Source organism: Wolffia australiana, chromosome 1, assembly GCF_029677425.1.
Source record: "Wolffia australiana isolate 7733 chromosome 1, ASM2967742v1".
In the NCBI taxonomy this organism is placed as follows: domain Eukaryota; kingdom Viridiplantae; phylum Streptophyta; class Magnoliopsida; order Alismatales; family Araceae; genus Wolffia; species Wolffia australiana.
The window spans coordinates 2108547-2125570 of NC_135835.1; the positions used below are offsets into that span (position 1 = coordinate 2108547).

At 44.7% G+C, this 17024-nt stretch overlaps 2 protein-coding genes and 1 long non-coding RNA gene across 7 annotated transcripts; 1 reads left to right on the forward strand and 2 right to left on the reverse strand.

The window, feature by feature from the left end:
* Positions 1-4575: 4575 nt before the first annotated feature.
* LOC144701162 (WUSCHEL-related homeobox 4-like) lies at positions 4576-11101 on the reverse strand. Of its 5 annotated transcripts, XR_013580939.1 has the most exons (7): positions 10765-11101; positions 10490-10696; positions 10114-10405; positions 7594-7666; positions 5294-5460; positions 4836-5205; positions 4576-4732 (listed from the first exon to the last, which is right to left on the reverse strand). XR_013580939.1 is itself a non-coding variant. In XM_078572905.1 (3 exons), coding segments are annotated over exons 1-3 (498 nt in total). In that variant the 5' UTR covers positions 11054-11101; the 3' UTR covers positions 9966-10403. The 5 variants fall into 5 exon arrangements, 2 of the variants coding, with proteins under 2 accessions (XP_078429031.1, XP_078429023.1); XR_013580938.1 differs by lacking the exon at positions 7594-7666 and having other exon boundaries at positions 4579-4732; positions 4836-5177; XR_013580936.1 differs by lacking the exon at positions 7594-7666 and having other exon boundaries at positions 4579-4732.
* LOC144701155 (uncharacterized) lies at positions 8283-10120 on the reverse strand. Its single transcript, XM_078572887.1, has one exon. The coding sequence runs from the start codon at positions 9863-9865 to the stop codon at positions 8378-8380; it is 1488 nt and encodes a 495-aa protein (XP_078429013.1). The 5' UTR covers positions 9866-10120; the 3' UTR covers positions 8283-8377.
* LOC144701178 (uncharacterized) lies at positions 10888-11663 on the forward strand. The gene is made up of 2 exons (XR_013580940.1): positions 10888-11028; positions 11096-11663. It is a non-coding gene; the product is annotated as an uncharacterized LOC144701178 (long non-coding RNA).
* Positions 11664-17024: the final 5361 nt, after the last annotated feature.

A 17024-nucleotide genomic window follows, 5' to 3' on the forward strand; every position in this document is an offset into this window, starting at 1 on the left:
ATTTTTCATGCTTACTTTCTAACAGGTTTTGCTTTCCTGGAATTGTACCAACATCATATAATCGCTGGTTTACTTCTATCAACTCCTTTTCTAGGCTGATGACTTTCTCTTCCAATATTTCATTCTCCTTTTCTAATTTCTAGTTTGATTTTTTTAGATCGTCAATGATACCATTCTCATCATTTCCAGACTTCCTCATTTCGAGTAGAGCTACTCTCTCCTTCAATTCTGAAATCTCTAGTTCTAGTTTTTCCAAGTCCTTTGTAAACCTCTCTATAATTCTCAGTTTTTGTTCTCTTTCTACTCTAGTTTTCTTCTTAGCATTTGCATATTTCTCTAAAATTTCTAACACATATGACTTTAAATCATCATCATCTAAAAAATATATATCTAAATTTAAATTTAAATTTGACTTACTTGAGGCTGACTTTTCATTGAAAGTGGGGGTAGAAACTTTTCATTGAAATTTTCTACCTCTCTAGACATACCACATAAGTGTCCAAATCACTTATGTGGAACTGATTTTGCACTTTAACTAAGAGCTGATTTTCATTGAACTGATTTTTCACTTTATCTAGAGTTTATTCCAAACTTTTCATAAGTGTCCAAATCACTTATGTGGTATGTCTAGAGAGGTAGAAACTTTTCATTGAAAGTGGGGGTGGCAGCCCATCATGTCCTTCCATTTTTCTCCATCAAAGGCCCATTAGACATTCTAAAATGAGTAAATAGCACGATACATCCCAAACCATGTCCAAAATCTGCGAGTTAACCTTAACTTTTTTTTTGGCACAGTATATCCCAAACTCATTAAGTCGACGGTGATATGTCCAGGTGATGACGTGGAATCCATCGTGGCTGCCAGGTGGATCTCCGGCCAGATTTTGACCTGGCGGAACCCACCTGGCAGCCACGCGTGATTCCACGTCATAAGGGGATATGTCGACCTGCCAAGGGTTTAACTTAAAGAGAGAGAGAGACATTCTAGAGAGAGAGAAGGAGAGAGTGAGGTTCTAGAGAGAGAAAGAGAGGTGTTCTAGAGAGAGAGGCACTCTATAGAGAGAGAAAGGGAGAGAGAGACGCTCTAGAGAGACCCGACCGAATCGAATCGCACGGGAGAGTGAGGCGAAACCACCTCTGCTGCCGGCCGCCGAGGCCCGCGAGCTCTTGGCGGAACCCCCCCTCTCACTCTCTTTCTCTCTCTCTCTCCAATATCTACGACGATCGTCGATAACCTTCCCCTCTGTCCCTGTCTATGTCTCTATTCAAGAACGCCTCACTCTCCCGCGTGATTGGATTCGGTCGGGTCTCTCTAGAGCGCCTCTCTCCCTTTCTCTCTCTATATAACGCCTCTCTCTCTCGAACACCTCTATTTCTCTCTCTAGAACCTCTCTCTCTCTAGCCCGCCTCTGTCTCTCTCTCCTTCTCTCTCTCTAGAATGCCTCTCTCTCTCTCTTTAAGTTAAACCCTTGGCAGGTCGACATATCCCCTTATGACGTGGAATCCAACGTGGCTGCCAGGTGGGTTCCGCCAGGTCAAAATCTGGCCGGAGATCCACCTGGCAGCCACGATGGATTCCACGTCATCACGGGGATATATCACCGTCGACTTAGTGAGTTTGGGATATACCGTGCCAAAAAAAAGCTAAGGATAACTCGCAGATTTTGGACATGGTTTGGGATGTACCGTGCTATTTACCCTTCTAAAATTTGGAATAAACTCTAGATACTTATAAATGAGATATGAAAGCTCTTGCTTTTATTTTTGATAGCCAATACATTTTCACTTCAGTAATAATTATAACCAATGCATGTTAGATATTTTTCATAAATATTAATCTTGAGAAACTATCAATATTATTTGCTTCTATAGTTATTAAAAATAAAGAGTTAATCTCAGATTTCTTCATGAATTGATGCTGGTAGATAATGATCATGGGTGAATCCCACATTTTTAATGTGTATAATTAATGCTGGAAATTCTCCAAAAACTTAAGAGTCCTATATGTGATATAATCTAAATTCGCATTAATATATTTTTATATGGCCCAAATCATAGTTTCAGACTAATTTAATTTAATTATCACTCTCATTCGATTCACCGTCCAGCTTTACATAAGCAAAAAGAAGCTGGGAATGTACTAAAGAGATCATGCTCAAACTACATTGAGGCATACCCATGCTCCCTTGGGGCATAATTTGGTGTTTGGTAGATGACGGGAATAAATTATGAAATCATTTTCATACACAACTCAATGATAAACAAAATAGAGTTTTGAATTCTCTAAAATGTATAATGGCAAGTAAGATGATGAATGCGGGTCAAATCCACAGAGATTGATGGTTGACTTTTGAATAATGAATTGTTCAACTGTATCTTATTAGATGAAGAAATAATTAAAAATTATTATCATAAATTATAAAAATAATATAAGAATTTTAGGTAAAAATAGGAATAAAGGTGATAATAAAATTAGTAAGGAAATTAGCTTAGGCACATGTTGACCAAATAATCTTACTAATTTTTTAGATAGAATTTTTACATTTTTTATTTTCAGAAATATGGCATCAATAGTATTCTATGTGTTGGGTTCTATGTCTTGGTTCATCCATGGAAACCATGATTCCATGGATTCCAAGTGTGTTAGTCGATTGAATGTCGATCTGTGAAAACATACATCAAATGTACCTTGTGGGGAAATTTTCAACCCTTCACTTTCTTTCTCTGATATCGTTCTAAAGCCGTTCACATGTCCGGCCTATAGAAGTATTCACGCGATCACTTGGCGCTTGGATCTCCACGCCTTCTTCAACTACCCTAAAAATCTTAAAGATCTTCTCACCATGAAGACACTCTCCTCAGTTGAGAAGAGAAAAGAGTAGAGTAGAGAAATGGGGGCTCCTAATTCTGGCTAGCATGGTTGCTTGAAATGAGTGCTCCTTCCCTGTTTATATTTTACTTAATTTTTTTTTGAAAAACCCCATAAAGTAAAATATATTCATTAATGCCCCTATGATCTTAATCGTGTAACCGTCTATGCCCATATATCATTCTTGTTGATCACTTTAGTGGCCCAATAACAGTTATTGGCCAACCTCATTATTTAGCTGTATTAACATTTATGTTAATTAACTAAGGATATATTTAACCTAATTGAAAGGTTAAGTTTCCAACCCGTGGGGTGACAAGGTACACCTCATGCTCTAGACGATACCAAGTATTGTTTGGACTCTCTCATGAAACCTTTACCATCATCAATTACGATATATATATAATATCCATCATTTGTGCGAGACTCTTGAACAACTTTGGATATGGTTGATCGTCAACCATATTCTTTCATTTGATTAGTACTGATGCGTAACGTGAATCATTGGAGAACACCTTATCCAATATCCTCAAAACCGTGGCCAGAGATTTGTTGCATCATTTTCCTTGAGTCAATATCCTCATATACCGAGGGCGGATGATTTCATCTAAACTATGACTTGTTTGAATCACATGTTTAGAGTTTCGTAAGTCGTAGTAAAAATATAGTTGTCCATCCATTAAATCTCCTTGGTGTCTCAGGTCAATGGATCGCTTATACAATCATGTCATGAATCAACAAAATTTACATTTAGGTATAATACCATTAAGAGACTCTTCGGATCAATTATGAGAATTCTTTCTCCAAAGAGCACCCACCATATGTCCTTAGTGTCGCCACACTAATAGCCACATGATCAACTACACTTACCATATAAGTAGGATCAATTGGTGCTATTTTATCCAGATAATTTGATGTCCGTCTTGTTTAAAGACTGGTGGGCATTATATTATGAATCTCATCATAATTCACTAGGCCATTACACATATTCATGGACTTGATTATAATCATCGCATTGGAATAATAATGAACATAATTTTTTATTCAATGAACTTAAACAAACATGTTGGTGTGATTGGCTAGATGGCCACATAATATCCATCACTAAGAAATTTTTTGTAATTTTTATAATATTAGATAAAAGGAAATCAAAAGACAATGCATGACCTACTCATTGGATTTAGGTTAATTGAGGGAAGAAATGGTAATATAATTATACAAATTTGTATTTTCGGATAGAAATTGTGCAAGAGGATAATAATCTTATAAAGACAAAATTTTAAAGAATGTATGGAAGTAATATCAACTTTAACATCAATGCTTAGAACTGGGATGAGTATGATTAGGACGGAAAGCCAAGGAAGTTTTTATTCTAGATAAGCCAAAACCATGAAAATTGGATGGTTTATTTTCCAGATATGGCTGGCAAAAGTCGACACCTAGTAATGGTCACCCACTTGAGGTTGTGATGTTCAGATAATGAAAATGGGGTGAGGTCAAACTTCAACATAAATTCAAAAGTCTTTATCATGTAAACAAGAACCAACAACAATCATATTGCAACAAAAACCATGCGGTTTGGTTAAGAAATAACTGAAAATTTTGTGAACAATCTCAATGCTACAAATTGCAGACAATTACAAAAAAAATGGCGATGATTTGGTAAAATTCATTCAAAATTTATAATTAAATGGGAAATTAAATCTATCTAAATCTTTCTTCAATGATTACATCTTTCCAACCAGGAATCTCCAAAAACTAAGCCTGAAATCAAGTTGAAGGCACATCAATCACCTCATTCTTCACTTTTGAAGAATTTAGGCTTGCTGGTAAAAATTCTCTCTCCTCTTTTGATGAAATTTTCTGGACCAAGACAGGTGCTAACGATTCAAAAAGCTAATCAGTCATATTTTGACTATGAAATGAATACATGCTTTATAAAGTAATTACTCTATGGATAAAATACCTTCATACAAACTCAAAAGCTCTCAGGCGTCCTTCTTGTTGAATGAAATTGAATGGTCAAGATGATGCCACATCCTGCAATGATATTGACCACAATGCACACATATGGGGCTCATAGCATTTGCCTTTTTTAAATAACTCTGGAACGTTAGATCTTCATCCAATGCATCAATAGAATCGACATGCCATTATGCAGATAGCTAGCTGTGATTAAGTTTCAGCCATCCAATTTCACTTATAAGATCAATGACAAAGTTCCAGCCATCCAATTTCACTTACTCAGAATTTAGGTATGTGCTTCTTGTTGTCTGATGGCCCACCATGTCCATGCTTCTTATTACATCTGTAATAGAAAAGGATCCTGATCGGGCCTTGCATACATGTAAAACAACTCAGAACCAATTAATCAAAACTCAAAACTCAAAAAGTGGATATTAATAACTCAAATTTTTTGCTTACTGGCATATAATATCCAAAGTGGATATTTATTTGAAAAGTCCCTAACTGACAAGCCTCCGCTTGGTGATCCATGGGTCATCTATGGTCAACCCAGCTTTAAATGTATGTCACGTAAAGGCCGGTGCTGCTGCATTGGCTGTGCAACCACGCCACCTGTCGCCGTGAGCCTACATCAATGAAAATTTCTCCATTGGTTCCTAATTTGATCTTCTTTAAATCCACGCTATCAATAAAACAATAAATAGTTAGTTTTCAGGTATAATATTATGTGTGTATCAAATATACCATAGCAAATTCGTAAAAAAACTGGAAGTGCTTCTTTCAAAGTGGACTAAAAAGAACAATATACTTAATACCTATCAATAATTATAATTTAAAAAATTTTCTGGCTCTCCTAGAATTTCTCTTCTAAAAAACCTATAATATGAATCTTTTATGAAAAATAAATCATCAGATCCATCAAGTATAATTCATTAATTCAATGTATTAAGATCAAGTTTGAAAAATTACGTTATATATTTTATTTTTATATTCTCAATATTATTTGATTCAAAAAATAAACCATTCAGATGTAATATTTTAATAGTTGAAACTTTAAGATATTTCTAAAAAAAATTACAAACCTTGAGCTTCAGGTCTTATATTTTTTTAAAACCATCAAAATGTGAGTTGAAAATGCAAGGAGCTCAAAGATTTCAAAAGAGTTCCCTTTTCTTGAGGTTCTATATCTCTTCTAGAGAACACATATAACTAATCAAAATGATTTAATTAAAACTAGACATATAAATAAATATCAATGATCTAATGGTTATTATAGTATATCCAATTCAATGCTAACCCCAAGTAAAGTACTCATAGAAATGTGATTCAAGCCAGAATCCAGAATTAACTCACAATTTTGATAAAATTAAGTAATATTCAATTAGTAAAAATGATTATTGGATTATTGATCAAATGAGACTTTATATCCAACATATATTAATTCAATTACCATTAGCTGCATAATGCATAAAACAATGCCCTAGTTTAAGTATTTATTATATTTTTTATTTGATCAGCTATCTCATCTCACCAGTAAATTTTCCAATATGATAGAAATATTGAATTTCAGACAACATTTCTCTACTGACTAGAGGGCTACCTCTCTTATAGTCATGGGAATTATAATGTTATGTGGACTTAAACATGCATGAATTTTGTATCAAGTTGTCTTCTTTATGACCAGCAGAGAAGTTAACACGCAAGTATAAATGAACAACACATGCCGAGCTCTTTGATCCAGGCCATAAATTCTTGATGATTTTAGAATGCAACTGCGGAAGCGATATATGTAATGGTGGCAAGAACTATTAGTAATTCGCGTCACCTTCATTTATTCTTATGCAAATGTATCTCTCTGCTCGAGGATAAGAGATAAAGAGAGAGCGAGTATGATGGAGATTATAATCTATACTGTGTTCTAGCTTCTCATTTGAAAATGAATCGCCAGATTGAGATGATATCAAAGTAAATCAATATCCATATTATATGTTACATGAGAAAAAATTCCATGTGATATGTTCTATAATTAATACTTTTCAAAATATCCTATTTTGCAAGTAAAAACACAAGGATAAGATTTATGTTTGCATAATAGGATACCAATATTAATCAAAATGATAATTATTATCAATGGAATGAGTAATAACTGATGGACTAAAGACAACTACTAAGGAAAAATGGATCTATAAATGTACCTGTAGATTATGCAAAAGTGAAAAAATACTACCACAAAAGAAAGATGATTGAATTCAGAGGTATGTTTGAAATAATATGACAAAATTATGGTGTCTAGATACAAAGGGCAGATGTATGCAAGGAAATAAAGAAGGGTGAATATATATATGTATATATATATATATATATATTTCAGCAATAAAATATATTTTGATATGTCACGATACGTATCTATGTCAAATTATAGAATAACATAAAAGCTGAGACATTATAGATATATACATGTATAATATCTAATTCGTATAACAAGGATATCAAAATCTACGAAAATAAGTGAAATGGCATTATAGCACTTGACTATTGATTCAACTCATCTAATTTCTAGATAAAACCGTACGGATATTTTTAATTCTATGATAGATTCGCTAAGGACAAGGACACAAAAGTCTAGGGGTGAGCTCTCCCCGTGCGATAAAACCTAATCTTGATGATGACCGGTAATCAAAATTATAAAAAAATGTTAAGTCACCGCTAAATAATCATAATAGAATATTTTAAAATGACAAAAGACTGAAATAACTTACTCTTGATGTTTTCATCAAAACATAAACGATCTTGTAGTTTTTAGTATGACCCGAGCTTCCTCTTATGTTGGCTCTAGCAGAGTTGAAGGGGGAGGCAGGAGTTCAGAATTGTAAGATGATGAAAAACATTGAAAGCAAAATATGTGGCGATAGTGATTGTTTCTTATCCTCAGATTTTCCTATTGCCCCTCTTCTCCCTCTCATATGTGGCGATAGTGAAAGCAAAATCTCAATCCTCAGATTTTGACAGTAATTTCATTGTCATCGCCCCTCTGACAGTAATTTCCTCTTCTCTCTTCAAGATAGAGAATGGGGCATCATCAACACATTCCTACGAATGGGAGAGATGGAGATAGAGATTGAGGTTGATATAGATATCGAGACTGATATCGAGATAGAGATAGAGATCGAGACAGAGATAGAGATCTAGATCGAGACAGATACACAGACAGAGATAGAGAATGAGACAGAGATCTCGATCGAGACAGAGATAGAGATAGAGATTGAGGTTGAGAGAGATTGAGATTGAGATAGAGAAAGAGATTCAGAGAGAGATTGAAATTGAGATGGAGAAAGAGATTCAGAGAGAGATTGAGATAGAGATAGAGATACCGAGAGAGATAGGGGTAGAGATAGAGGTAGAGATGGGAATAGAGACAGAGATAGAGATGGGAATAGAGACAGAGAGAGAACCCAGGAAAACGAATTAGATCTTCTTCCATGGAAGAATTGCATCCATCCATCCATGATGTTGTTCATCGCCACTCGGCGACGGATCAAAGAGTCAGCAAGAGTTCATGAGCTCCAGCGGGGGGCGAAGGCAGACTCGGACTTCGTGCTCCTCCGGCTCCGCGCGGTGCTTCGGCACGGTGATCTCCAGCACCGCCCCCGTCTCATCGTAGAAGGCCTCCAGCTTCGCGTCTTCCGGGATCCGCGTCGGCAGAGGAATCTCCCTCACAAACTCCCCCGGCGGGCAGTGCTCCGGCGACGGGTCCGTCAACTTAAACGTCCTATCGTGCCTCTTCACGTAAGGCATTCTGGCAGTGCTCACGCAGAGTATCTTCACCACCCCGTGCGTGGGCGTGTTCTTCCAGTGCACCTTCACCCTCTGCAGATCAGAAAAAGGCAAGCTCACCATAATCAGATACCCTTCTTCGTCCTCGTAGATCGTCTTCGCGGCCGTCACGGGCCCGTAAACTTGTCGCATAACGCCGCTGAACTCGCTCAGCCACGGCGGCTCCGTCGCCGCCGGGCCTTCTCCCTCCGCGGGCACGGCCAAGCTCGCGTCTTCCTCGAGCCCGCGGGGGAAGAAGTCCTTGCGCCGCTTGTGGCAGACCGGGGACAGCTCCATGGCCTCCGAGCCGCCGTAGTTGGACAGGTTCAGGCCCGACCCGTTCAGCAGCCGCCGGGGCGGCTGGCTCTTCAGCGGCGGGGGCGGCGGCGGCGGCCTCTCGAGCTCGAACTCCGTGCTGGGCAGGTTCCGCCATGACTCGAAGTCGCTGGCCTCGGTCGGGATCGAGAAGTTGAGGTCTCTTCCTGTGAGCTCGAGCCATTTCTTTCGGTCCGACTCTGAAACCACGCTTAGATTCGGCTGACGCACGACTTCGATTCCGTGAAGGCACTGCGGGTTCGACAGGCCTCTGTACTGCTTTCTCTGCATGCGGTGGCTGCGGACGAAGCCCTTGTCCGCGCTGAACGGGAACTGCGGCTCGCCCAGCCGGGAATGCCCGTTCATGTAGCTCCTCAGCTGCATCTTCCCCAGCGCGTTCTCCGGCCGCTCCTTGAACACCCACATGTACATGTTCTCCATGTCGTGTTGCACCAGGAAGGTGTCCAGCCGGAGATCGGACTTGTCTCCGCCGCCGCCGGCCTTCCCCTTGGATTTCTCCGCGAGAACCGGCTTGAAGTAGAAGTTGAAGAAGAACCAGGCGCCCCAGATGCTGTCTCCCCGCCGGGCGCATTTGCGAGCTCCGGGCTTGGGAATGGTGAGGAGGGACTCGGTCTCGAACATTTGCGAGCCCAGACCCACGTCGAGGATGTCGCAGGCGTCGGCGGTCCACGGCGGCGGCGGCGGCGACCGCTCCGCCGACAGCGGCAGGTTGATGTCCGGCGGCCGGGAGAGCGCCATGGGCTGCCGCGGCTGGATCATCATCTCTCTGTCCGATTCCTCGTGCGAGGTTGCCATGGAGGCCGCCCCTGTCGGGTCCATGGAGAGCAGCGTTGATGGGTGCTGGTTTTCCATGGATAGGGTTGTGAGCAGCGACTCCCCCATCTCCTCCCCCCCAAATCCAATTCACCTTCCTTCCCAATTCAATGACTCGATCATAATCCCCAACCCACAAACGAAAAATCAAAAATTTCACCCACCTACGAACAGCCCGGATGAATCCTCATCGAATCTCAGGAATCCGGCGGAATCCAAACAATGGCAGAAACGGAAAGGGTGGAGTGACGAGTGACAACGATAAACCTAAAATCGATTGACGAAGATAGAAAGGGATGGAGAGTTGTGAAACCTACTAGGAAGAATCTCCGGGTGAAAAGCGTGGATCTTTCATCTCCGGCTCGAAAACAGGAAGAAGGGTTTCCTCGGCTTCTTCGCCGCTCTTCTTCGTTCAATCTGCCCGGCGAGGCGAGGAAGACGAAGATGGGGAGCAGGCGCCCATAGTTAACGGCTGTTTGATAGCCGTCTCCGTCCCGTTATTTAACGTTGCGTGTCAACCTCAACTCCTCTCTCCAAGCCCACCAAAACTTCTAATTCTGGTTGTATCCTCCCCAAGGGAAAAATCTTAAATGCCGCGTCTCTATCCTTCTACGATGTCAGAGAAATAATAAACGAGCGTACATAAAAATTATCCTATCATTGACGTAGTTGATTTCGACGAGATATTCATACAGGAGCAGCTTCCATCGTCGGTTTCGGGAGTGGGGGATTGAGAAGCGGAGGAATTTCCCTCGGGATGAAGCGGAAAGAGCTGGAGAGTTCGATAACGCGCCATGTTACGACAGCCGCAGTCCTCGTCGGCGGCGAAAACGGGCGGCGGAGATGGGTAGAAGTAGCCGAGTGCGGCGAGCTTCGTCATGTAGCAAGACCCGGAGAAAACTGCGAGAAAAAAGAAGAAATTCAGAGATGGGTCGACTCGGTTCTTTGAAAATTGCACGACGGCGTACCTCTCGGGGGCGGCGGCGCCGCCGCTTTCGGGCGGAGGAGCTTGACGAACTGGTCGGAGTTGTCTTGCCTCTGTTTCTGCTTCTGTTTCTGCCGCTGCCTTGCCTTTTGATTCTGAAACCAGTAGAACACGTTCTTGCCTTCGATCTTGCCGTGCTCTTGAAGCCTCGCGGTTATCTCCTGTATCTGCTCCGTGGTTGGCGTGCGCATCCCTTCGCGGTAAAGGGTTTCGAGGAAGGAGATCTGCTCCTTCGTGGGGTTCCACCGTGAGCATGCCTGCCCCTCAGCCATATCTAATTCCTTCTTGCCATGACCTGCTCTTTGCTCTTATAGGCCCGGGCACTGCTTCTTGTTCTTGCAGTCCTCGGAAATGATGGCCGAGGCTTAAGCTGATAGTGACTCTGCTTCGCCGTCGAGGAAGAACGGTGGCCTTTGATGCGTCTCTGTTCCCGGAAGCGCCCTTTCGGGACTTGCCCCGTGGGCGTTTTAATTAATGGCATTGGCGATGGCGACGTTGTAGCAGCGAAATAATTGAAAGCGCCGCTCGATCGAATGATTTAACCTGAAGAAACGAAGAAAAGAGAAGATCTTTGGAGTAGGAAGGACACGAATCGCTCCGTTTCCCCAGGCTGCCATTGCCGGAAACACACGGCCGGCAATCATGACGAGGGGGCGATTTTCTCCGGATCTCCGCCATTAAAAACCGAAGCTCGCCGGGGGCGCAAGACGGCGCAGTGATTAATACGGGGGATTTGGTTATTCTTCTGCTGCGTACTGCGATTCGCGAGTGCTGCGGCGGCCATGGCGAGACGAGGTTGTAGGCCTGCAAAATCTAATCTCAGTTCCCCAAACTCTGCCGGTGGCCGCGTTGGGAATTGGAGGAAAAGATATACTCTTCGTCTCTCTCTCTCTCAGTCTGTCTCTCTACCTGGCTCTCTCCGTCGCTCTCTCTCAGTCTGTCTCGCTACCTGGCTCTCTCCGTCGCTATCTCTCAGTCTGTCTCGCTACCTGGCTCTCCCCGTCTCTCTCTCTGTTCCTCTCTCTCAATATCTGTCTCTCTTTCCTTCTCTCAGTCTCTCTATCTCTCTCTGTGTCCCTCTCTCTCAGTATCTCTCTCTGTCTCTCTTTCCTTCTATCAGTCTCTCTCTCTCAATATCTCTCTCTGTCTCTCTTTCCTTGTCTCGGTCTCTCTCTCTCTGTCCTTCTCCCTCAATCTCTCTCTGTCTCTCTTTCCTTCTCTTAGTCTCTCTCTCAGAGTATCTCTTTCCCTTTCTCTCGGTCTCTCTCTCTCAGTATCTATGCCTGTGTCTCTTTTCCTCCCTCGGCTCTCTTTCCCTCCCTGTTTCGCTCTCTCTCTCTCTCTTATTCTCTCATTGTATCGCTGCCCCTCTCTCCGGCACTCCCTCAGTGTCGTGTAGACATGCGCGTGCAGTGCGGTGCGGAAATTCGCACCAAATATGCGAATTTCCGCACCGCACAAACGGCCAGGGCGGTGCGGAAATTCGCACCAAATATGCGAATTTCCGCACCGCACAAACGGCCAGGGCGGTGTGCGGTGCGCTTTTGTGCGGGAAAGCGCACCGCACAACGCACCAAATTCGCACATTCTGAAGGCGGGGGGGGGAGAGGATGGGCGTGGTGGTGCGGGGCGGCGGCCAGGCAGTGGAGGGGGCGGCGGCCAGGCAGTGGAGGGGGCGGAAGGGAGGGGGGGAGAGGACGGGGGGGGGAGGGGGGCGGGGAGGGGGGCGGGCGGCGGCGAGGAGGGGAGAAGACGGTGGGGGACGAGGTGGGGCGGGGGAGGGGCGGAGAGAGGGGCCGGCGGTGCTGGTCACGGCGCCGGGGGGGCGGACCGTGGGGGAGCTGGTCCGGGGGGGGGGGGGGTTTTTCCCGGGGAGGCGGTGCGGCTGTGCCGGGACTGCCTGGCGGCGGGATGCGGGGTGCGGCACGGGGACGTGCGGCCGGAGACGGTGGCGCGGGCGCGGGAAGTGGGGTACGTTGTGCACGGGTGGGGGCGGGCGGTGGTGGAGGAGCGGGACCGGCCGGGGATGGACGGGGGGTTCTCGTCGACGGGGGCGCTGGGGGAGGGGCGGATGTGCGCGGCTGGGGACGCGGAGAGCGTGGTGTACTTGGTGGAGTGGGCGGTGGGCGGGGGGTGCCCGGAGGTGGGCTCGGTGGAGGAGGCGCTGCGCTGGCGCGAGGCGGCGTGGAGGCGGCGTGGGGGCGGCAGAGGGGATGGAGGCGGCGGGGAGGGTCGGCGGGGGCTAGAGGGGGGGGGCGGCGGGGAGGGCTGGAGGGGGCGCGTGGGGGGAGGGCGCGGCGGGGTAGGGGGCGGAGGGTGGCGGCGCTGCGGGGCAGGGGAGGGTGGCGGCGGGGGAGGGGAGGGGGGGGCGCGGCGGGGCAGGGGAGGGGAAGAGGGGGCGCGGCGGGGCAGGGGAGGGGAAGAGGGGGCGCGGCGGGGCAGGGAAGGGGAAGAGGGGACGCGGCAGGGCAGGGTGGGGAAGGGCCCGGCGCGGCGGGGCGGGCGGGGGGCGGCGCAGCGGGGCAGGGGGGTGGAAGGGGGCGGGGACGGCCGGAGGGGGAGGCAGGGGGGCAGCCGGCGGGGGACAGGCGGCGGGCCGACGGGGGGGGGGTGCAGCGGGGACGACCGAGGGGGGGGGGGGGGGTTGTGAAGTGTAAAAAAATCGCACAAGTAAAAAAATCGCACAAGCGCACCGCACATGCGCCCAACCGCACGAGCGTGAACCGCTCGCACGGTTTGGCGCATGTCTACTGTCGTGTCTCTCCCTGTCTCTCTTTCCCTCTCTCAATCTCTCTGTCTCTCTCTCAATATCTCTCTCTGTCTCTCATCTCTCTCTGTTTTGCGCTCTCTCTCGCTTACTCTCTCTTTCTCTCTGTTTCGCGCTCTCTCGCTTACTCTCTCTTTCTCTCTGTTTCGCGCTCTCTCTCTCTCGCTTACTCTCTCTTTCTCTCTGTTTCGCGCTCTCTCTCTCTCGCTTACTCTCTCTCTCTCTCTGTTTCGCACTCTCTCTCTCGCTTACACTCTCTTTCTCTCTGTTTCGCGCTCTCTCTCATTTATCTCTCTATCTCTCTTTCGAGCTCTCTCTCTCTCTCTCTTACTTTCCCTTTATCTCTCTCTCTCTCTCTCTCTCTCTTTTTCTGTTTCGCTATCTTTCTCTCTCTTATTCTAGCAATTTCTCTGTTTGTGTTTTTGTTTCTCCCTCTCTCTCTCTTACCCTCCCATTCTATCTTTGTCTCTCTTTTTCTCTGTTTCGTTCTCTCTCTCTCTCTAACACTCCCTTTATCTCCCTCTTTCTCTTTCTCATTTTCTCTGTCTCACGGTCTCTCTTTGCTTTAACATTTTCTATATCTCCGTCTCTCTGCTTAAAGCTCCCTCTTCTTTCTCCCTCATTTTTCTCTCTCTTTTCCTTCTGTTTCTCGCTCTTTCTTACTCTCTCGTCGGCTCCCTGTCTTTCTCTTTCTTAATCTCTCATTTTCTCTGTTTCTCGCCCTCTAATCTCGTTTTCTGTCTCTCTTGTTTTCTCTCTATTTCTTGCTCTCCCTTATTTTCTCATTTTTTCCACCTCTCTCTTATCTCTCGTTAATTCTCTCTCTCTCTCTTACCTCTCGTTCATTCTCTCTCTCTCTCTCTCTCTGTGTTTCACTCTCTCCCTTCAGTCTCACTATCTCTCTATGTCTCTCTGTTTCACTTCATCTCCTTTTCTCTCCATCTCTCTCTCTTACACTTTCACTATCTCTCTATGTTTCTCTCTTTCACTATCTCTCTGTCTCTATCTCTTCCTCTCTTTTGCCCTCTCTCAAGCTCTCTTCAGCCCATTAGAATCAAACATGACTGAATGTCCTTATTTATTCCATCTGTCCTTATTTAAGTTAAATGTAGGGTCGGATAGATAACTTTTGTAATGAAAAAATGATTAAGATGTAGAGGGGTTAATTAATTGGAGTATTTATTTTAATATGATATAAGGGGATGGATGAAGAAGAAATGGGATAAGCATATTAATGAGAGTAAGATAAGCATATATAGATTAATGAAGTAGAGACAGATTTATACATGCTAATAGTTTAGGTTATGGTAATCACAAATAATTTGTTAAATTTCATTATAACTCCATGCACTTTGTGCGTTTGTTTTCCTTGAAATTATCATAATCCATGTCATTAGAGTTTAAAATAATTTATTTCACTTTTATAATGAATTTCCAATATTCTCTCTAATATGGTATTTCAACATAAATTTCTGACATCAATTTCTTGAATAAAATACTTTCACAAGCCAGAAAATATCTATCTCGATACTTAAATATTTAAGGTGGTTTATTATATTTTTATGGATTTTCTAGTATTTATATGGAATTTTCCAAAGTTAAATTCATGAAGAAAATAATTTTATAATTCAAAAAATATAAATTTGAATTTATAAGGTCTGAGGTCACGAAGAAATAAAAAGGTGATAAGCATATTAAGGGCTGAAAGAACGTTCTGAAATAACGAAATTTAAACATTTTGTCTTTATCCACTCCAAGATATTCGTTCCAGGTGGCAGTCTGCCATATAATTTTGAGGAGAGATAAAATCGGAGGGAGGAGAAATCAGAAGGCTCAAATCGCTCCAAATTGAAATGAGGATATCTAATGATATAGAAGGAATTTTTTGGCTGAAATTTTGAAGGTAGTTCCATATTTCCCTCCTTTATCAATCCACCATCTTAGATCTATAAATAGAACCCCCCGTCATTGTAAAAAAGACACCCTTGGATTTTGTTCGTAATTACGATTAGCAGAGTAATTGATGTGATACGACTACGGCCGGGATCGATCGGCGCATTTCACGTCACAGGGTTATGATGCGAATGTATGGGATGTAAGCCGAATGATGAGAAAATACGAATGAGCAGATAAGGACTTGACGGATAACGACGTCGGCCGTACCGATCAATGAGAGACGAGTGATCCTAAGATCAAACTCCCAATGACCCGCTGGACCTACTAGACGTCTACTAAGTGAGGGGCATCTAACAGCCCTGGAGCGTTCGGCGTCCAAGTCGGATGACAGTCCGTCTACCACAAGAATCCCTATGCTCGACAAGGTGGCTAGTCCTATCCGATGATGTTCGAGAATATCACGGTAGCGGACGCGATAGGGGAAGACGAGATTGTCGAAGATAATAATACTGGAGTTTATAGAGGGGAGACGAGACTGACCTTTGTATCGCTTAGTCCAAGGCGTCCAAGTCGTCGAGCGGATGCTTAGTGTCGGGTCGTGCGGACGAGTGTCGTTGACGAGGACAAAACCGGGTGCGGACGGTGCGGTCGTAACTACCAGCAGAGAGCTGAGTCCACGGGTGGCGTGCAACAAAAGTCGGAGCAGAGGGCGCACAAGGCGCGCTTGGCTGGCGCGACGCGGCGTAGTCGTGTGGGCGGGCAAGACAGCGAACCAAGTATCGTGGGAATAGTCGTGGGTGGGGCAGAAAACCAAGTAATCGGTTATGGCGAGGGTGGGAATCAAGAAATCAAGAAAGATGAGGCGAAGGGGAGAACGAGGGAATCAAGGAGAGATGGTGAGATCAAGAAATCAAGAAATCATGAAATCAAGGATTTAAGAAATCAAGAAATCAAGAAATCAAGGGGAAAGAAAGTGGGCGAGCAAGAAAGACAAGAGGATGCGGTTGGGGATCAAGAAACGATGGGGAAAGGAGGGTGGCGATCAAGAAAGGCAAACGAGGCGGTTGGGAATCAAGAAACGATGGGAGAAAGGAGGGTAGGCGATCAAGAAAGGCAAGAGGAGGCGGTGGGGAATCAGGAAACGGGGGGGGAGGGGGGGGGCGATCAAGAAAGGCAAGACGAGGCGGTTGGGAATCAAGAAACGATGGGGAAAGGAGGGTGGGCGATCAAGAAAGGCAAGACGAGGCGGTTGGGAATCAAGAAAGGATAGGGAAATGGGGTGGGCGATCAAGAAATGGTGGAAGGGTGGAAAAGGTACCAAGAAATGGTTTTCTTGAACTGTAACAACCAAGAACCCTCCAAGAAAGAGGAGTTCTTGACGGATCTGGAGGGTGCTCCCTCGACGGAGCAGATTTCCCCGGTTGATGGCGTGTCGGCTATGCTTCTTGAATCTCCCAAGACCCCGAGTAATCTCGAAGGCCTCTTTCGATTCTTGATGGCGGCGGCTTCTTGAAACTCTTTCCTCGCACCGGAGTGATCTCGACGGCGCGCTTTAACACACCTCCCTCGGAGTGATCTCG